Here is a 21788-nt window from a genome sequence, read left to right as displayed (position 1 = left end):
CCTTGGATGCTTCCTGAGACTTTTAGATTTTACTAGGCTGTGTAGATGCCCGAGTGAGAGGAACATTGTCACATTACCAAGCCGGCTGGATGAGAAAAGGGAAAAAGAGAACATGGTTAAATCACTCACGTGCTCTTCTACAAGTTGCGTTCTGGTGAGCTAAGCCATCTGGAATGTAATTTCCATGTATTTCTTCACCTCTCACCTTCCACCGTCGCTATTACTTAACCTACTGACCCAGATAGCTGCTGATTAACATTTAATACATGTTGAAATGTTAGTGGGCTTTGAACCAAACATGAAGAAGTTTCTGACTTGCTTTTAGCTCTTTGCCCTTGAACCATTTCATGAGTAATTCTTTACAGCTCTGCTCTGCCATTGCTCTAAACATGGCACATATTTTTTTTTAAGATAAAAATGAACAAATTATGAACAGAGTTGCCCTCCCCACCCCCATGCACGCCAGCTTTCATTCATTTACTGAATGTTGATGGATAGTCAATGCTAAGGTCTCAATGAGCAGACATGGTGGTGGTTTCCCAGTTGCTGTGGTAGGAGAAGCCAGGGAGGCGGGACCTGGGAGACACAGACAGGTAAATGGGTGATTATAATACAGAGTGAGAAGTGCTCTGACATGGACGGGGTGTCAGAAGTCACATCAACTGAAATGCATAGTGGGGCCCCTAACTCAGTCTTTGGGGGTTAGAAATGTGGCCTCCATGTAAAAACAAAAAGAAAATTATCCCCACTGCCCTCATAAATCAATAAAGTAGGAAAGTAAGTACATAGGTAAGTCATACTGATAATAAAAATACAAAACTCAAAACAAAATATCATATGATATCATTTATATGTGGAATCTAAAAGAAATATACAAATTCTATTTACAAACCCAACAGACTCATGGACATAGAAAATTAACCATGGTTACCAAGGGTGACAGGAGGTGGGGGAGGGATAAATTAGGAGTTTGGGATTAACAGATACATATTACTGTATATAAAATAGATAAACAACAAGGACCTACTGGATAGCACAGGGAAATATATTCAGTATCTTGTAATAACATATATTGAAAAGAATCTGAATATATATGTAAGTATATGTACAACTGAATTGCTTTACTGGACATCTGAAACTAACTTTCTAAATTAACTACACTTCAATAAAAAATAAAATTAAAAAAAAATGCAAAACTCAGTCAAGGAGGAACCTGGAAGTTGGTGACATCTGAAGTGTGTAGCCCTGGGATATGCAAAATGCAGACGTATTCGAGGATGGGAATGTTTAATTTGACATTAAGTATTTATGAATTCCCAAGTTCTTTCCAGGAAATAGTTGATGCAGCTAAATTTGGCAGAGGGCCACTTATTTTTTATTTTTTAAATTGTAAAAGTAATACATGAACATACTCGAATAAAAGTTCAAACAGTACAGAAAGAAAAAGGGGAAGAAGTAAACTCTCCTTCTTCCGTCCCCACCCCCACCCCTTCCCCAACCCTGCTGTCCCTGCCTAAGATGAACAGTTTACAGTTTAGTGTGTATCACTTCAGAAATGTAGTTCTACGTTAGGTGGAACCAGGTAAAATTGCCATTTTCGTTGGTCAGAAATGGTCAAATTATCAGTACCTGTGTATGAGTCCACCTAATATTTCACATGATTTGAGTCTTCTTCACATATTATTCTGGATGTCCCTTTTTCTTTAACAGCGTATCTTTACACTTCTATGTGAATAAGCAGAGCTCAACTTTATTTCTTCAGCGTGTAATATCTCTAAAAGGACTATTAAAAAAAATAATAATCCTGAGATGATAAATTAAGACTCTAGAGAAGAGGAGAGGCTGATGATGGCTGAGTTGCTGGAAATATTACTCATAATTTGCTACTATTTGAAAAATAAACTGCTCGCCTGAGGTCAGCCTGACTAGAAGGCCCAGTTCTTTCCAAGGGGCCCAGTGTCCATGGTTAAGAAGCTTTTCAGTTTGCAAACAAAAGAACGCCCCATCCCCGCCACTGTGCTGGGCTGGCTCTCGCTGCCTCGTGTAATTTACCTTTCAGCCGCCCCGCGTTCTCTGACTGCACTGTGCCGGGCTCCAGGCTGTCTGGGAGAGAGGCCGGCTGGCTCCAAGGCCCAGAGGCCGGAGTCTACGACTCAGACTAAGTTTTTCTGTTAACAACAAATATTAACTTGGTTTCTGATGACTGCCGGAGTCTGAGGATAGTACCTGATCCTCCTAGATTGGTGTCTACTATAATTTTTCTTAATTGCTATTTTTCATAATCATGCCCTCAGAGGGCAATCTGAGGGGAAACAGCCTTGGATTTATGGTCAGAAAACTTGCCTTTAAACGTCTGCTCTATGGTTTATTAAAACGGATAGTCTTTGGCTGAATCACTGCTCCTCACTGAACCACAATTGGTTTTAATAGCTATAAAATTAAGACAGTAAAAAATATCTGTCATTTATTGGGTGCTTGCTATATGACGGGTACTGCTTGTAGCACTTTACATATATCAATGCATGTGTCACCACAGCCCTATGAGGTGGTTGTGGTATTATTTTTATTCCATTTTACAGATGAGAAAACTGAGGTGCAGAGGTTAAATAACTTGCCCAATGTTACATAGCCAGGGAGTGAGAGGAATGAAAGCCAGAGATGCAATGCTTTGAGGAAGTTTAAAGAATATGTAGATAAACAACAAGGTCCTACTGTGGAGCACAGGGAACTATATTCAATATCTTATAATGACCTATGCAGAAAAAGAATATATATATATACATATATATTTACATGTAGAATTGAATCTCTATGCTGTGCACCAGAAATGAACACAACATTGTAAATCAACTATACTTCAATTTTAAAAAGATATAAAAAAAATAATATGAGGTGTTTTAGCATCTCTTCTTGGCCACCAGGACAAAGAGTTGGTGAATTTTTTTTTCCTTCAACTTTTGCCCCCAAATCAGAGAATCATAAGCATTTCGATGCTGAATGGAACCTTGGAGACGGTCAAGGGCAAACCTCTCATGTTAAGGGAGAAAGACACTGGGCCCAGAGCACGGAGTGACTTGGGCAAAGTTCAAGCTTGCTGATGATCCCTGGGGCCATGGATCTTGCTGCTCACTGCCCTCAGTCATGCCCATGGTTTTTTCCATTTGGTTAAATACTGTAAACAACTTAAAAAAACAAAATATACTGTTCATGGTTAAAAGTTAAACATCTACAATAGTATAATGGACCCCAGGAGTCTCACTATCCAGCTTCAACAATCGTCAGCTGCTTGGCCAACCTGGCTTCATCTGTATTCCCACCCACTGCCGCCACCTCCTCCCCTAGTCCTCACTGGGTGATTCTGAAGGGAATCTCAAGCATCACACATTTCATCATAAATACTGTCCATATCTAAACTATATGGACTCTGTTTTTGATGTTACCGCAATGCTATTACCACCCCTTAAAAATAACAGTATTGCTTAATGTCTTCAAACAGCCTGTCAGTGTTCAAGTTGCCCCATTTGCCATAGTTAATATTATTTTTTCTTGGTGGGGGGTGGTAATTACATTTATGTATTTATTTATTTTTAATGGAGGTCCTGGGGATTGAACCCAGCACCTCGAGCATGCTCAGCACGCCCTCTACCTCTGAGCTGTAGCTCCCTCTGCCATTTACTGTTTCAAGAGTTAGTTGGCAGCAAGCAAGTTTTGAACTTTTAACCAAATGCAAGACACTGTGGAGGACACAGGGATGGTGGAAAAACAATCCCAACCTTTGGTTCTGAACAGTCAAGTATGAAGTTGAAAACCCTTCTACCAAAGTGGAACAAACATCCACCCTGGCTCACTGGCACCGGCTCGCCGGCTGCCTGGGTTCCAGCCAATCTCCACCACTTACTGCCCAGGTGATCTTAAGGAAGTCACTTGACCTTTCAGTGCTCTTCTCTCGTTATCTGTAAAATGAGGCTAATGACAGACTAATTTCTAAGGGTTGTTTGGAGTAGAAACATGTTACTACAGGCAAACACTTAGATCAGCATATGAAACACCATAATTACTTAATAAACATTATTATTATTACATTCTGAAACAGTTATGATCCATTAATAAGTCTTAAAGGCACTTTATAGTAGAAAGGTGGGCAGTTCTGGTTATTATGACATAAATAACAATAATACATAATAATAATTGTTATGTATGGTGATAATGATGATGATGATGATGATTTTGGCCAGGATTTCTTTTTTTTAAGGTACAAGTTAGTTAAAATTAATTGACTTATTGTCAATCACAATTAATGGGCAAGTGATTTTGCACTCGTATTCTTTCTCTCTCTCTCATTTTTATTTGTATTCTCTCTCTGGGTTCACACCTCCCCCTAAGCTGAGGTCAGAACTCAATCCCTGCAGATGCATCCCCAAGGCATTTCTGTCTTAAAGGGCCCAGGGGATAGAAGAAATCTGATTCCTAATTGAAAAGAGGTAGCCACAGAGAGGTTGCTATAATCTTTATGCTCAAGATAACCATTCATCCTGGATTGTTTGGTTTCTGGCTGTTGTCCCCTTTCACTCCCCAAAGTGTCTCAAGCCCCTTCCTTACCCCAGCCTCTCCCCATTTCCACAATCACGGTAACTACCGGAGGGCTACGGGCAAACCAAGACCAGAGCTACTTCCGACACTGGGAACGGTTTCTGCTACAGCACTGGTGTTACAAAAGCCATGTTCATATTGCTATCCCTTCAATAGTAAAAACAGTTTCTATCATTCAAGAATGTGGGATGGGTCCCTAATCTGAGATCATTTAATTGCAAATTTTAAGAACTGCAGGTGGATTAAACAATTCTATCCCTCCCTCCCCAATCTGAAGATCTGATTTATATGTACTTTTTTCTGTGTGTTAAATACGCTTTTTCTCCTGGTATTTACTCGGTCATTGAATGCTTTTAATCGTAAAACAAGTTTTTCTTTCTTCCTTCCTCCTGCAATGTGACTTCTTTATCAGATCCTAAGGAAAACGTCAAAAGGTAAAAAGGTCATGGCGTTCAGTATGAGATTAAGACAGATTTGGATTATACAAATTTATGACAACAATAATAATTTCAGAAAAAGAAGCTGGATTTCTTGGAGCCCAAATAAGCCCTGGCAAAATAAAAATTATGGTAAGAGGATGCATAATTTATCAGTAACTCCATTTTGCAGACACACAGTACCTACTGCGTGCATCGTGGCTTTGTTTTGGGCAAGCCCTTCAGGGAGACCCACAGTTGAATTACAGCACGGCTTCCTCAAAGATTGTGTTATTTAGTGGAAAGGCTATGACAAGGTTACAAATAATTCTAATATAAGGCAATGAAAGATAACATGACTTAAAAGATATCTGAACCATGTGCTGTGGGGGTTTATGGAACACAAATGTGACTCTGAAGTTTAGAAATATTCCTAATTCTGGGAAGTAGCATGGATTTAGATAAGAGGCCCTATCAAGCTGTTATTTATTTATTCATATTTGTACAATGCTCCAGGCAGAGCAATGGTTGCTGATAAGTATGATAAAATAATCTTTCAGTGTCATATTTTAAGTACTAAAATGATATATATTTAAGTACTAAATATTAAGTACTAAAAGTATATAAATATACAAAAAAGATTTTAAAATTCACACTGCCTCCCACAAATTTCCATGTTTTTCTCTGGATTTATCCCTTCCATTTTCTAATGTTCATTCCTCCATCTTGGCTTATTTATTTATTTATTTATTTATTAATTATTTTTAGGGGGAGGTAATTAGGTTTTTGTTTATTTATTTGACAAAGGTACTGGTGATTGAACCCAGGACCTTGTGCATCTAAGCCTTCACTCTACCACTGAGCTATATCCTCCCCACACTGCCTTGGCTTTAGATTCTGTTTTCCTCTCCCCTTTTCAACCATCCTCCTCCACCAGCTGGATTTTCAAAATCTCCCTCTCTGGTGTTTTCACCTGAGCCTACCAGCTGCTCGAGGCTTCCCAGTCTCCCTTTGATCTCTTGTTCCAATGCCCTCCTTCCTTATACCATTCAATCTCTTGAAAATTTATCAAACAATAAATCCCTGGATCTACCTCTGTACCTCTACTGTATTGTTCAACCCACTGCAGCATGAATTCTGGCATCACAAACTGTGTGTTTGTGTCTGTGTGTGTGAATATGTGTTTAGTCACCAATGACCTCTAGGTTAACTAGAGAAGCAAATTATCACAGGAATGAAGCACAGGGGCTATGAACTCGGCCTGCCAAGGATTCACATCTTGTAGCAAATTTAGTGCAAGTTACTTAAGTCCCTTGAGCCTCAATTTCCTCATCTGTAAAGTGAGGGAGACCAACAGTACCTACCTGGTAGAGTTATTGTGAGGATGAAATGAGTGAGTTGATATAAAGAATTTGGGGGGTGGGAAGGGATAAACTGGGAGTTTGAGATTTGCAGATACTGACTAATGTATATAAGTTTATACTGTATTGCACAGGGAAATATATTCAATATCTTGTAGTACTAGCTCATGGTGAAAAAGAATATGAAAATGAATATACGTATATTCATATATGACTGAAGCATTGTGCTGTACAACAGAAATTGACACAGCATTGTGAAATGACTATATCTCAATAAAAAAAAAAGAGGGAAAAAAAAGAATTTGGAATTGGCTAGGCGTTGTCAGTTCTTATTACAGGATTACTAATGCCAACTGATGCTTTTCTGCCCTTATCTTATTTGACCTTCCTAAGAGATAAGTGACACCTGAACACTCCCTGAAATCTCCTTGTGTCACAGCCCTCTCTGTTTTTGCCTTTCTGACCCTTGCTTATCTGAATTCTGGCCTTTGTGGGATCCTCTTTTTCTGCTTGTCCTTTAAATGTGTTTCCCTTAGTGCTGACATCAGCCCCTGTTTTTCCTGTGGGGTACACTCCATCTGGGGTGACCTCACCCAAACCCTTGGCTGCAGCCACCTCTCTATGGCCCGGCCCCATGCTGAGCTTCAGGTCCGCAGATCTGGCTGGTGAGAACCCGCCAGGCTCAACTCCACATCCCTCTCTTTCCATTACAAACCTGCTTCCATGTCTTGCTGCAGGGAAGCAGGTGGCAGCTGACACCAGACATCTGTCCCTCTCTCCACTCACCTACCACAATACTGTCAGTGATCACCATCTACTGGGTCTGCTAAGCGTCTCTCTCCTTCACCCTCCTCGCCATTCTCATCTCTGGGAACCTAATCCAGTTCACCATTCCTTCCGTGGTTCCCCACATTTAGCTCCTTACTATTTACTTCCTGCCTCAAGTTTTGGCTCCTTTCCATTCATCCTTCACTGAGCTTCCCCACTGTCTTTCCAAAATGGAAATCTTATCTCATCTGCCCCCGGAGTAAAGTCCTTTAGTGACTCTTCATAGCTTCATCCCTCCTCGGAGGGTGAAGTTCACGTTTCTTGGCACAAATGGTTCTTGTTTATCTCTGTGGTCTCAACTCTCCGCCTGACCCCCGACCCCCAGCCCGGATCCCACTTCCTCTAGCTGTGCCGCGTTACTTATGGTTCATGTGCCTCACGAGGTTTCACGCCGCTAGCCCTTTGTATGTGTGCTTCCTACCCCTCCAACATTCTCCCCTGTTCCACCTTCCTCTCCTCCTGATGCCTCAGAATCTAACTGCCACCTATTTCGGGGTGTCTCATGAGGCCACCATACAATATGATGTATATGTTCAAACATCACCTTGGACTTAGCTCTGTTACAGCACGTGTAACGACTTAATCTTTGACCCCCTTACGTGCCTCTCTTCTTTCTCTGTACATGTCAGAGGACACTATGAGGACAGCATCTGGGTCTTGTCTAACTGCATTTCCAGCACCTAACACAGCACATCTGGTACATGGAAGGTGTTCAATAAATACTGAATGAAAGCTGGAACTGAGAGCATACCATTATCTTCTTTCATCCTCACAAACTGGTAGGGTTATTGTTAGCATGGAGCCTACCAATGAGGATCATATATTCATTTCTCCCACTTGATGGACAGAAGACTTTCGAATGGTTACTAGAAAAACAAGGACCATTAAGTAGACAACTTGACAAGGCTTGTTCCCTTGATATAGTCATTCCACGTCTAGGAAGCTATTCTAAATAATCAGAGACAGGGAAGTTTTATCCACCAAGATCTTTACCACAAAGTAATTTATGATAGAAAAAAAAAGCTGGAAAAAATAGAGAAATGATTAAACATCCAGAATTATGGTACATACATATGACTGACTGAACATTATATTACCATTATATGTTATGTTTCCGCAGGATTTTTAATGATCTGGGACAATGCTTATGTTATGATTAATGAAAAAGCTAGACAGACAACTAGCAAATATCATAAAAATCTTAAATCATATAATGGGAAAAAATGCTTAGAATAAGCAGAGAAAAAAGATTTGAAGGAAATACTGAAGGGTTCAGTAATTAGATCTTGGAGATTTTTGTTTTGTTTTGTTCATTACAATTTTGGGTATTTTTCTAAATTTTTTACAATAAACATCTTTACTTTCACAATCAGAAATATAAAAATAATTCAAATTATAGATTTGGGCTGTGTGAGACTATAGTGAACATTTTTAACTCCCTTTGTGCAACATCATTCCTCCTTCTGGTGAGAGGACCTCACTTTTTCTTTGGGGATGCAACCCTCTCCATTTTTAAGCCTAGTGATGTTGATGAAGTGGGCCCTTAACTCTGGCCTCAGGGGTGGGCATGTGACCCGGCCTGGCCAATCCTCCTGTTCCATCTATCTGGCTTCAGTGACTGGTTCTGGATGGGCATGTGACTTCAGCCAAGTCTATACGTTTATTGGAGATGTTCCTGAAAGTGGAAAAGCTCTTCTCACCCCAGTACTAATGAGCTGTAAGCCTAGATCTGCACATGAGGTCAGGAAAGCAATACAGAAAAGTACTGCTGAAGGATGGAGATGGGGAAGAATTCATGTGCGCACGCACACACACCCACACACACACACACACACACCTTCAAGTCCTGATGACTCTGAGCTCTTAGATCTAGGAAAGCCTGCAACATTATCATCCCTGGACTTTCCAGTTATATGAGTCAATACATTTTAGGTTTCTTTGTTTGCTTTTCAGTCTGAGCTGGGTTTCTACGAGTTGCAATCAAGAGTTCTCACTAATACAATTAGGAAAACAATAAAGACATATAAAGTATAATTCACGAAACGGTCCAGGGCTATCACAAAAGAGTGCAGAACTGGTCCCATACATCTCACCTGACATAAAACGTTTCCATTATGGTAAATGCTTCTATTGGACATGGTCTAAAATCTAATTCATTTCCAGGGCAGCTCACTCATAGCACCTTTTATATGCCTCCTTTTAGTACATAGCTGGCAGGGGGTATTATTAAAAATAGCTAATAACCCTAAAGGCATAGGGACTGGAGGCTCTCTGCTGTAACCAGCAGTAAACTTTTAATTACTAGATCTGGGAAGATTTGGGGTATCTCAAGGGAGAAGCTGGAGAGAGAGGACACTTAGGTGTTCAGGGAAGTAGCTTTTTTCCCAATCAGTACAGAAAGATTTCAATATTCCACCAACAAATAAGGCCAACTTGGTGTTACTGGCTGAACACGAGGCCTGGTAACTATTATAGTATCTTATTTGGGTATCTGTTTTCCCTCCTGGACTGACTCCTCTAGGCAAAGGATCTGTCTTTTGATTTCTGTAGCTTATGCCTACTTCAGTGCTGATAGACGTTTATGAATGATGAGCATGAATGACAGTCCAGCATTGTCTAGTGCCCTATCCCTTTTTTTTTTTCCTGGTAGAAGTTTCCTGCTTAGAATTAAATTGCAATATGGTCTTTTTTTCACCCACTCTTCTGAAGACTTGTTATCCTCTCCAATATCAGCTGATTGAAGAAGAAAATTGTAAATTTTCTCTCTCAGGCATAATGTTGATATTTTAACACATAGTGATTTTTTCCCCCACTACAAAATAACTTTGGAAATAAATCGAGATCTCAGAAACTTATGATTGCTTTGAGTGATAGCTTTTATCTCTGTTATTCTAAGAAAAAGAGGTGGTCTGATGGCCCAGAGCACAAACAGAGCCCTTTGAATTTCTGGTCTCCCACAGCTGTATGACTTAAACCATTTGCTAGGATGTTGGGGTGTGGGTTCCCCCACTTGACCATAAAGATTGTGGCAGGGCCTCCAGCTATCTATGAACAATGGTCCTCCCAGTGCCTAGCTCCTCCTCTTTGTTCACGGTAAACACTTAAATGCTTATTGAATGAATATAAAGAAAACATTTAAAGAGACAATCATATACAGTGGTCGAGAAATGATCATTTTAAAGTGATTAACTTTAAAAATCACTTTTCTTAAACCAGTTTGGGTCCTATCAGCAACAAACAGGAGAGCTTTCAATATTAAATAAAGCAGGGGGAGAACTGGCTAATTATAAATTTTGGATGCTACTTTAGAGAAGAGTCCAGGTGTATCTAAATTATTCTGTAGCTCTTTCTGATGGGCACTACCAATTTATTTTCCACTCTTAAGCTTTCTAGAGAGGTGTTTTACTGATATATTAGAATGCAGAGAAAGCTCATTGCATCTTAAAATAATTGGGTCTCCCCTCTCTTAGCTGTGATCTTGGGTCACTTTTAGAAGCAAAATAATAAACATATCTACCTCACAAAGCTGTTATTGTGAGCATGAAATAACATTCACCCTAAGGAGGAACTATAAAACCCTATACAGATACTGTTGTTTCCTTGGGTAAAGCACTTCCTAGGCAGTGGAACTTGGCTTAAGAGGATCGTTTTACTATTGTTTTGCTCTTGGTGCAGGCTAGGGCAGCTAAGAGGAACACAAAAATCCCCACCCCTGTAACTGTCGTCTGATAGAGAGGCAGAGAAAAAAAAAAGGCGCCAGGAGGGTTTAGCACAACGACGCGGGCACAAGTGGATTTAAAAACTCGGGCTCCCACAGCAAACTTCGCCAGGCACCACTCCCTACCCCAAAGCCTCAGTCTCCAGAAAGGTCTCAGCAGGGGCTTGTTGGGCAGAGGCCACGCCGAGCAATAGAAAACAACTGTGTTCTTACAGATTAAGGAGCAGGTGAAGAAAAAGCATTAAGAATTACCTACGCCCTGGCCCAGCCTTTTACTGCGGTGCCAGGCGCCACGCTTGGTCCTCCTCGAATAACAGGAATAGAGCAGAATGTTGGGGCCTAGGTTCCCCCCAATACCTGTCCCCCGGAGTACCTCCACTATCTTCGGCCCCCAGCCTCCTCCCTCGGGGGCGTGTTCGAGGGGCGGGCGGCGGACCTTTATTGTCTAGGGAGCACCTGCCAGGCGGCTGCCCGTGCCCTGATGTGCGCGTGGTGCCCAGCTTCACAAAGCGCGCGGGCAGCACCACCCTCGTCCCGGAACCGCCTCCGGCGGCCGGACCACATCACAGGGGAGGAGAGGTGGAGAGATGAAGGGGCTCTGAGGTCGGGAGCGGGCGGAGAGGGCCGGCGTGCCCTCCCCCCTCCCTGCAGGCTCAGTCCCCCGGGATCAGCACGTCGAAAGAGCAGGGGTCAGACGCCGCCGCCAGGGAGCGAGACCCAGGCGGGAAGGAGGGAGGGGAGGCGAGGAGGGGCGCGGAGAAGGGGCGTGGCCGGCGCGCCGGAGGAGGGCGCTGGGAGGAGGGGCTGCTGCTCCGCGCTCGCGGCTCTGGGGGCTTGGCTTTGCCGCGCTCGGTGCACTTGGGCGAGAGCAGGAACGTGGAACAGAGCTCCGGTCCCGGCGCAGCCACCGCGATGAGAGGCGCTCGCGGCGCCTGGGATTTCCTCTTCGTCCTGCTTCTCCTGCTCCGCGTCCACACAGGTGGGAGGACGCCGCGGGCAGCCGGGCCGCGCCCCCCCTCGCCCCCCCGCCAGCACAGCCTGTGCCTCCCGAGGGCTCGAACACGTTGGGATGTGTTGGGAGAGGTGGCTGCTGGTCCTCCGGTGCCCGTGCGTTTCAGCCTCCCGGAAGATTCGCGGCGGCCCTGGGACCCTCCTGCGTCCTGCCCTGCTCACCTGCGCCAGGAGCCCCCCTCCGCTTGTGTTGGGGCTCTGAGCTGTGGGTCTTCCTGGAACGGGGGCGGTGAGGGGGCTTAGGCGTGAGCAAGGTGCGGGTTCAGGGCAGCGGGCTGCGTGCGAGTTTGGGGCTGCTTTTGTGCGCAGGGCGAGCTGGGCGGCTCGGGAGTTCGCACCCAGCGCGTTATCTCCGCCCGGAGAGGCGCGGCCGCTGCTTCCTTTTGTTAAAAGTTGTGCGTGTGCGAGCGGGGCACGGGAGAACCGGCTTGCAGCTTCTCCTCCGCGCCGAGGGCGAAGTTGGAGGAGAACCTTTTCTTTGCTGTGCGGCGGCTGCCTTCCAAACCGCTGCACTCTTTGTACACCAGAGCCGGAGACCGTACCGGCTGCCTCTTCTGCTCGCGGCGCCACCCTGGACCCGAGTCGAAGGCTGCGGCATCCCCCGGTCGCCTTTTGCACGGGGAGCGCGCCGCGTGCGGCTCTGGGGCCGCCAACCTGGAGGTGCGGTTCCAGGGACAACTTGGGCAGGGCGTGTGGAAAGCAGCCGCTAGGTTGCAGACTTTTTGCTTTTGTAGATCCCGTGCCCGAGGCTCGCCCCTTTCTGCCGCGGTGCCGTTTCTTTTCTGCAGCGCGCCTCAGAGCGGCGGGTGGATACGTTTGCTGCTTGCTCCCGAGGGAGGCAGGGTCTGTGCGCCGGGACACTGTGGTCCCCGACCCTGGCCACTGCCTATGTCCTGCTAGAGTGCCCGGCCAGGCTGGCGGGGCTCTGCAAACCACTCGACTCAGTGTCTAAGACCTGTAATCGCAGGTCCATGTTTTTGAGGGGAGAATTTTAAGATTCGCAAGACCCCTTCCTATGTGATCTTTCTACTTAAGGGCTGCCTGTGGTAGGGGGTAGGAGATGGAGTGGAACTTTCTGCAAATCTTACTTGGATCTTAAAGCTGCTGTGAAAATCTCTTACATCTGCGCCGGAACTTGGGTCTTCAGGTGGAGAATGAGGAGAATTTGCAGGCTCCTGGAAGCCCTCAGATTCCTGCCCCTTCTCTTTTTTTTTTCTGGGTGTCGCTGGTGCGCGAGCGAGCACAGGTCGCCCGGCTAACCCCTGAAGCCCTGCTCTTTCCCAGGTCTTTTTTTTTTTTTGAATTTTCAAGACTGATTTGATGATGTAAGGATAGAAGGGGAATTAAAGGGCTCCAAAGGAAGCATCGTTGTTACTGGCTATATAGACTGCTGGTCAGTTTTCTTGTAAAGTCTTAAGATGCAGCCGTCCCCTTCCCGGTCTTGTAAGGCATTGTAAGGGCTTTCCTGTAGGGGAAGAGAGTAGGAGGGATCATGAACTGAGTGTCCGGATTCCGGTGGCGGATTTGACCTCCTAAGCTTCAGACAAGCCGTTTGGTCATTACATCTTTGTGCCCTGACATTTTAATTTCAGTTAAGGTGTGTGCACCGGGCCCGATGAGGGCACTGGAAAGACAGACCACACAGACGATTTCCTCTTTTTAAAATTAAATGAATCAATTGCTTCCTTATTCCTCGTAATTAGCCTGCTCCATCCAACAGATTTTTGGCAAAGGGGATGTTAAGGTCTGGCTCCTGGGGGGCAGTATGGTGTAGCGACAAAGGCTTGTACTGCCTTCCTGGTTCTCCTTTTCTCAGCTTTTATTGACTGTGTGCCATTGTGCCAGTCCCTTAAATTTGGGGGAGTCCAGGGCCCTCCGCAGGACAGTGAGGCATCTGCACCATGAAGGATCCTTTGGGTCCCAGATTCTCCTCTTCCAGTGTTCTGAGTGGAGAATCTTCTCTTTTTCTGAACCCTTTCTTTGAATCCTTCCTGCCTCCTTGAAATTCCTCTGCCTCTCTTGCTCACAGGGACCCCTTGGTGGTATCCTGCTCTTCTACCCCTGTTTAAAGCAGGGAGGTGTGGTTTATGTTACCCTCTCCCCAGTCTACACATGGTCACCTGCAGTTTTACTTTGAGGGCTAGAAGGTGCCAACTCTGCAGGACCCTCCATCCCTGCCCCCCAACCCCCGCCCCAGTGTTTACAGCTCCTGTGCCCAGCAGGATGGACCTGCAAGGAATAGCACATCATACCCTCCCCTTGTTCCTGCAGGTGTGAGGCTAGAGTCATCCCCAGCAGCTGGACACAGGACATTCTGGATTATTGTCCTGCTGGAAATAACATGATGATCTTAGAAAGGGATCCCAGAAAATTCAGTTATCCCCATTCTGGTCTTCCCCACTCACCCACACATTTTTTTCTTAGGACTTTATAAATCATGCACGCTGTGCTCTTGCAAACACATTTTCTGATGTGCCTTAAATTTCACTTTAGTGCCGGACCCTGCTCTGGGGCCTTTACCTGACATTTCCTGTCCTCTCAATCCCTGGTAGGTACCATCCCTATCATATCACTGGAGAAACTGGCTGAAGATAAACCAGTTCCCAAAATAATCAGTGCTGGAGCCTGAGGTTGGCCCCATATGCCCAGCTATAGATCCATTCACATGATTATCAGAATCAGTTGTACAGTGAGATTTATTTGAAACTGTTATATATTCTGTGCCAGGCATCGTTGGAAGTTCTGGGAATACAGGATGGTCAAGATCATCACCTTCCCAATTCTGGTGAAAAAGACCTAGAATTGCCTGGCATAGGATGTCTGAGTTAGAGCATTTTCAATTGGAGGGAAGTATTCACTGAAGGGGAAGTCATTAAATTATAGCTGCCTGGGGTGGGCTAGGTAGGACTTGACCCTGGGTGTGAGGGCTTTAGGTATTAGCTGTCCATTGCAGTTAGAGTCCCTCAGAAATGGAGATAAGCTGCCTCTAAAGTGTTGGTGCAAGTCAGTTGAAATTTTCCCATCCCCCCACTCCAAAGAAAAGTGATCTGAGCATCCTATACTTGCAGCGTACTCGTGAGAAAGAAAACCCCCAGCGGTGGGGAATACCATTGGCCGTTTATCCTGGATGAGCCGGATGAGATATAATGGCAGCTCACCACCCAGAGCCTTTCTTCTTCCAAACAGATTCTCATCAGAAACATGCCAAGTTATTTAGTGGGCTTCCCTTGGCGCATGTTTATGTACAGATGTTGTTGTGGTGATGGATTTTGCTGCTGTTGTTGACGGCCGCCAGAAGTGGCCCTTAGGATTTTGACTCATTTCCTCAAGTCTCCCCCAGCTGATTAAAGAAGGACACCAGGAAATGAGCGGCGATGTCCTGAGCGGAATTCTTGAAGCTGGACTGCAGTGCAGGGACTCCTCCAAGGCAGTGGTCAAGGATGGAGCAGCATTTTCTCCAGAATGAATTTAATTTCACAGCCCTCAGACACGGGATGTGCTTAGTGTAGCTGCAACACGTGTGGTAGTAACTTTTTTAAAAAAGGGACTGGAAGACATTTGAAAAAATCATAGCATGCAAAATTTCACATGCAGTCTCTTTAACTAGATATTTTCATGGCTGCAAATCCAAGGTGAAGAAGGGCCTACAAGTGAGTTACCAGAGGTAAGAGTTTGAATCTAGGGTGTATCTAGTGTAAATCTTTGTTGAAAGTAGAGGGGACCTATGAGTAAGCATGGCCTAGCAGCTCTGGTTTCTGACATTTTAGATGTGACAGCCCACCTTTTGACTTCAGGCACTTTTTAAAAATTGAAGTATAGTTGATTTACAATGCTGTGTTAGTTTCTGGTATTCAGCATATTCAGTTACACACATATATATTCTTTTTCATATTCCTTATCATTATAGGTTATTACAAGATGTTGAATATAATTCCCTATGCTAAATGATTGGACCTTGTTGTCTATCTATTTTGTAATAGTATCTGCAAATCCCAATCTCATTTCTCCCTCTCCTTCCCCTCCCCTGTAACCATAAGTTTGTTCTCTATGTCTGTGAGTTTGTTTCTGTTTTGTAAATAAATTCATTTGTGCCACATTTACATTCCACATATAAGTTATATATATTTGTCTTTCTCTGTCTGACTTACTTCACTTAGTATGACAATCTCTAGGTCCTGACTTCGGACTCTTAGTTGCAAGCTGATAGCCCTTGCACTTGTTTTGTTTGGCCCACATTATGCTTTTTTAGAAAACGTTGGGGGCAATGTTAAAAATCTGGAGAATTTGTATCAAGATCTAGATTTCTTTATTCTCTAGAAAACTCTGCCTCTTTAGATGGGACCTTTGCTGGTCTGGTTGCTCTAGGCAATACCGCTCTCTATTACACTTCCTTAGGTTTTTAGGCATTTAGCCTTGGGCCCCGGTGAGCACAGGTGGGATCACGCAGGTAACTAGTGGAAGGAGCACAGGCTTAAGGAATGGAGAGAGCCTTTTATCAGTGACAGCTTTGCAGCCTTGAAACAAGTTGCTTACTCTGGCTGAGCTTCACGTTTCCATCGTAGTGTTAGCTGTGTGACTTTGGGGAAATTACCTAACTTCTCTGTGCCAGTAAATGTGTGACTACGTATGTGTTTAGAATGATGCTACTTGGCACACTCATGGTCCAAACTCAATACATGTCAGCCATAATTATTATTTGTAAAATAGAAATTGTTATCCATAAAACGAGAATAATGCCTACTTTAATGTGATTGCTCTAAAGATTAGAAACCAATTCTTGTAAAGATACTTGGCACTGGGTTGGGGATGGGATAGGCACCTAACGAATGAGGAAACTCCATGGTTATGTGGAATTTGACTACTTTTCTTTATAATCCTTGCATGCAGATACCAATAGGTACTAACTTGACAGCTTTTAAGAAGAAATAGACTTTAACTTTTGTCTTGAGATTTATATAGCTTTTGACATAACAGTTGGGAATCACTAGTCTTAGAGACTGAACAGATCTTGGAAAATTTTTTTTCCCCAGGGGAAAAACTCCCAGACGATTCCTCCAATGAAGACTTTCATACCTGCTTAATTTTCCCATTCATCTTACTTTCTAGCCCTCGTGCTTACATTTTGATTATAACACACTTTTGTTAGCTACCTTCTGCTGCATACCTTTCTGACAGGTTTCTAAGGCTTTTGCAAACTTGAAAGTTTAAGCTAAATTGTTATTCAGGGCATGTGGCACCAGAGTCAAGGGCTTGGGCTCTGAAATTGACAAGCTGGATTTTCATCCAGTCTCTTGCCAGCTCTGCTATCTGAGATAAGACCCTTCACCTCTACTTAAACTTCATTTCTTCGCCTGTAAAATGGGGTTGAAGGCACGCGGCTACTGGAAGGACGAAGTTAGATTATGGGGGAAACACACTTGGCGCAGTGTCCCTTATGGGGAAAGCTCAGGGACTCCACCATCAGGCTGATTTTATGTTCCCTCTTCAGCATTGTCTCTTAGAAAAGAAATTTGGAAATGGTCTAAAACCAGACTATATAGAGGTTATTTTTTGTTTGTTTGTTTTGTTTGTTTGTTTTTTAGTATTAAGGTGGAGTTTATACATTGAATGTCTAGTTTTTTAAAAGGTTCACAGTTAGTGTTAATGTAGACTTTTCTCCCTGGTTCTTTGTTTAGCCTTATAGCCCGCTTTCCACCAAAGGGGATAAAGATTTCTGGATAAACGTTTAGGAGGGGAACGTTCTGTAAATGGCTAATTTCTCAAGGTGACAGGTGTAGGTCACAGAGGGTCCTTGAACCCTATTGCCTTGTAAAGTGGCATTGAAAGCACCTTGGGAGGGAGGAGCTTTTCTGACCTTCCCCAGGTGGGAGGGATCAAGCTGAGCTTGTCTGTTGCCCAGGGCTGGATACACAGTGGTGCTCAGTCAATACCCATTTAACCTCTCTCCTATTTTCCAGCACTTGCATGGAGCTTTGAATGTAATAAATGCTCAGTCAACATCACAGATTCAGTTTAACAAAGGCTGATCTATCCCTATGCCTCAGTCCTTGCAGGGACTCTAGGTATGGGCTCCGGGGGTTGGGGAGGAACGGAGTAAGACCAGAGCCACGAATTCAGAGTAGAATTTGGTGTCTTAAGAAGTGCCCAGGCAAGATTTCAGAGGAGTTTACGTCTTGATGGGCAGGTGATAGAGATTGGGCAGGGATGAGTAAAAGTGTTCACGTGGGAGATAATATTTGACATTAATTTCTGCACCTTAAAAGAGGATCAGTTGCCTGTAGTTGAGGCTTAGATTGCAAAAAGCTCCTGAAACAGGGAGCAAGACATTCAGATCTTATTTGAGGATTGTCAAATCTTTCAATTGGTGTGATGGCTGAGGGTAGGGAATTGGAGTGGAAGAGGCTAGAAAGGCAGACTCTGGTTGGCCTCAAGGAGCATTGGAGGGAGGGTGTATTCAGCGTTGAGTTTGGTCCATATTCTGAAAAAGGCTTTGAAGTCAAGACTAAGGTGGCCTTGGCCCAGTAGAGGCCCTCCTGGCTTTGCTTACTAGTCCACGGCTGTTCGCTCCACCATTCTATCCAACCACACTGCCCAGCCCGCTCCAAACCCTCGGAGTTTGCTGGGGGCAGCTGAAACTAAGGGAGGGGTATGTGTTTAAATTTTGGCAAAATACACATAACATGAAATTTACTATCTTAACCATTTTTTTGGTGTACAGTCCAGTGATGTTACTTACAATCACAATGTCGGGAACCCATCTTCAGAACCCTAAACTGAAACTCTGGATCCATGAAACACCCTGTCCCTCAGCCGTTTGCAACCAATATTCTACTTTCTATTTTTAAAAATATTTTATTTATTTATTTATTATTGTATTACTTTTTTTTTTTTGAGGGGGGAGAGAGGTAACTATGCTAAATTTTTTTAGAGGAGATACTGGGGTTTGAACCCAGGACCTTGCGCACGCTAAGCATGTGCTCTACCACTTGATCTATACCTTCCCCCCATTCTACTTTTTGTCTGTATAGGGACCTCATATAAGTGGAATCAATATTTGTCCTTGTGACTGGCTTACTTTATTTAGCATACTGTCCTCAAGGTTCATCTATGTTGTAGCATATGTCAGAGTTTCCTTCCTTTTTAATGTATTTATTTACGTATGTGTGTATATATATGTGTATGCATATGCCACATTTTGTTTTATCATCCATTAGTGTACTCTTGGGTAAATTCCCTCTTTTGCCTACTGTGAAGAATGCTGTTATGAACGTGGGTGTACAAATGTTATCTGAGGGGGAGCCTCTTTTAGGATGGTTAATCCAGTGGCTGAGAGCTATGTATTAGTGGGGAGCTGGGCAGAGGGACCATCAGTCACTCTTTAGATGATTAGATGGTCTCTGGATGAAGGGGCGAGCACCTGAGTGTTGAGGTGCATGCTCTGGGAAGAAGGGGGAACACTTAAGAGACACAAGGAAGATAAAGGCAGCAACCTTAATTCTCTTGGCAAATTTCCAGGCATCTTGGATGTGTCAGGCACCAATGAGATTGTGGGGAAGGGAAGCAGGAACTATTGTGGGTGTGCTAACTGGGAGAACTGGTGGTGCTGTGGAATTAACAGAAATAGAGCCAAGAGGAGGAGCAGCCTGTTTGAAAGAGGGCATGAGATACTTGACTCCACTGTGTTTGTTCATTGATCATTTACAGGCTGCATTTACCCGAAACTCAGTTTTGCAGACACAGTGGTATATATAAATGAAATTCTTCTTAGGGTCAGGTCCCTGTAAGAAACAAAACTAAACCCCAAAAGTCACAGAACATGGCTTTATACTATTATGGTAGGATTCGGCAATTAGAAAGAATTGTATGTTTTGTACCAGTCATATGATGAAAAGTAAATTTTCACGAAAAGAGAGAGCAGGAAGATAATCCTGCGTTTCTTCTCTGTATTAAATTATTTAAAAAGTATGTTTATTGGTTTATTGGTTTTCACAGAGAACAAAATGGATGTTTTGGGTGGAGAAGACCACGTAGAGTTGATTAAAGCTTTGGGAAATAGGCCCTTTGAAGGCAACTTCAAGAAATTGGATTTATTAAGCCTGGAGAAGATAAGGTGAAGGAAGGTTTAGTGAATGACAGCCTTCAAATATTTGTAGCCTGTGAATGAAGAAAGGGACAAGATGAGAATAGTTTAAACTGCCCCAGAAGGAAATTGGGATCTTTTTTTTTTTTTTAGGGAAATTCTTTGATTAGAACTTTTAAAAAAGACTTTGTTGTGTTACCAGAGCTAGTTATAGGGTCTTTGCTGCAGGTATGAGAAAAGCGAAGCTATTGTTCTTTTGAAATGGTTGGGTCCTGCCCTGCTTGGTTGGTTCGATGACCCTTTTTAAGGGCCAACTTGAAATCTTTTATAAATAAAATAACCAGCTGTTTTTCTCTCTCCACTGCCTTGGCTCCGGGGTAGAGTGTGTCTTATAAATTCTGGGTAGACTCTCACAGGATCTGCTACTCTCTTCACAGCTTTTGGCTACGTGGAAAATAGCCAGTAAAGAACCCACACCTAGAAATGGGTTATTGATCTATTGGAGGTGGTGGTGGTGGGGAAATCTAACCACAGAATGAATTGTGCAGTGTGAGAGCTTAAACTGAGTGCCAAAATTCTAGGGAAATCCATAATCGACCATAATTACCCTTAACCTAAGAATGTGCTCTGTGATCGCCCGGCCGACTGGTAATTTTGAGATACAGCCAGCTGTGCCGCACATAGGCTGACAAATCTGTCAGGATGAAGGAAGTCCTTTTCCCTTGATTACTCAGGGATGGACTGATCACTCTGAGGTTCACCCGGCACCCTGACTTCCTTTCCCACCTACCCCTTCCCTTTGGTCATTTCATGGTCATGGCTCAGTGGCACGTACCAGACCAGCCCACGGTCCAGCAGGGGAAGGTGGTAGTAATAAAATGGCAATTCAGCAGCTTCTAGTTGATTGCATCATTTCACCTGTCATGTCGACATGCATGATGATTTCTACAATGTGATCGCCGCCTTTCAGGAGCCTAGGATCTATGGGAACATAAGTGTTGGGTAGATGCTAATATAGTAAATCTGTAACAAGGTTTGAATAACAGTCCTGGTCCAGAAGCTGGGACACATATTCATTTCCCTACTTTTTGAGTATAATGGCTAATTCAAAGGAAGAGCTGGGACCTGAGTTAAATCTTGATGAGTGGGGACCGGCATTGGTCAAGGTGTGGACAGCAGAAGCAGAGGGTTAGTTAGCTGAAAGACTTCCATAGAAAAAAATCTCTGGAAGCTAGCAGAAGGAAAAGGATAGATTTTAGGGTGCCTAGATTTTTATTCTTCAGAAATAACAGTATTTCCTATAGTGCCATATGTGATGAGATTTTTCTAAGTGTAATCTGGTCAAGTAGTTGCTTACTCAGAGAAATAATTCTTAAAAATGGAAGTGTATAGATCTCACTTTTGCATGGTATTACGTATATTGCATGCACGATGCAGATCCAGACTAGGTCCACAGGATATGTAATTTGAGTTGCTTTTAGGTCCCTCTCCCACCTTCCTGCCTCTTCACCCTCAGGCAAGATCACAGATTTTTTAGGTTCAACATCTGGTAGTGGCAGGAGATGATCATTGAATCTTTGCTTACTACCAGATTTTAAAGATTTAGTAAAACGATAAGCCAGGTATGTAGCAGTCTGCATAAATTCATTCTTTAAAAAAACGAAACAAAACCCAGCAGTAAGCCAAAACCCCAAGTCTTGATAAGAGCCCTGAGTGGCTTAGGGCATCTTGCGATTTTGCCCTGAGTTCCCCAAACCTGCCTTAGAAGGTAACCAGAAGATCAG

The 21788-nt window shown here is 43.6% G+C and overlaps 1 protein-coding gene across 4 annotated transcripts in view; it reads left to right on the top strand.

The window, feature by feature from the left end:
- The first annotated feature begins 11595 nt into the window (after nt 1–11595).
- The window catches only part of KIT (KIT proto-oncogene, receptor tyrosine kinase), a 77589-nt gene continuing 67396 nt past the window's right edge, over nt 11596–21788 (top strand). For 2 of the 4 annotated variants that reach the window (XM_031688017.2, XM_006198138.4), the window contains exon 1: nt 11597–11892. In XM_031688017.2, the coding sequence (XP_031543877.1) occupies nt 11826–11892 (67 nt within the window). In that variant the 5' untranslated portion in view covers nt 11597–11825. Of the gene's footprint in view, nt 11893–21788 lie in introns of all 4 variants that reach the window. The other 2 variants (XM_072943734.1, XM_006198139.3) reach the window with 2 other exon arrangements.

This window comes from Vicugna pacos, chromosome 2 (genome assembly GCF_048564905.1).
Source record: "Vicugna pacos chromosome 2, VicPac4, whole genome shotgun sequence".
NCBI lineage: Eukaryota > Metazoa > Chordata > Mammalia > Artiodactyla > Camelidae > Vicugna > Vicugna pacos.
The sequence above is the reverse complement of the archived record's forward strand: the minus strand, read 5'-3'. Positions and strand labels throughout refer to the sequence as shown.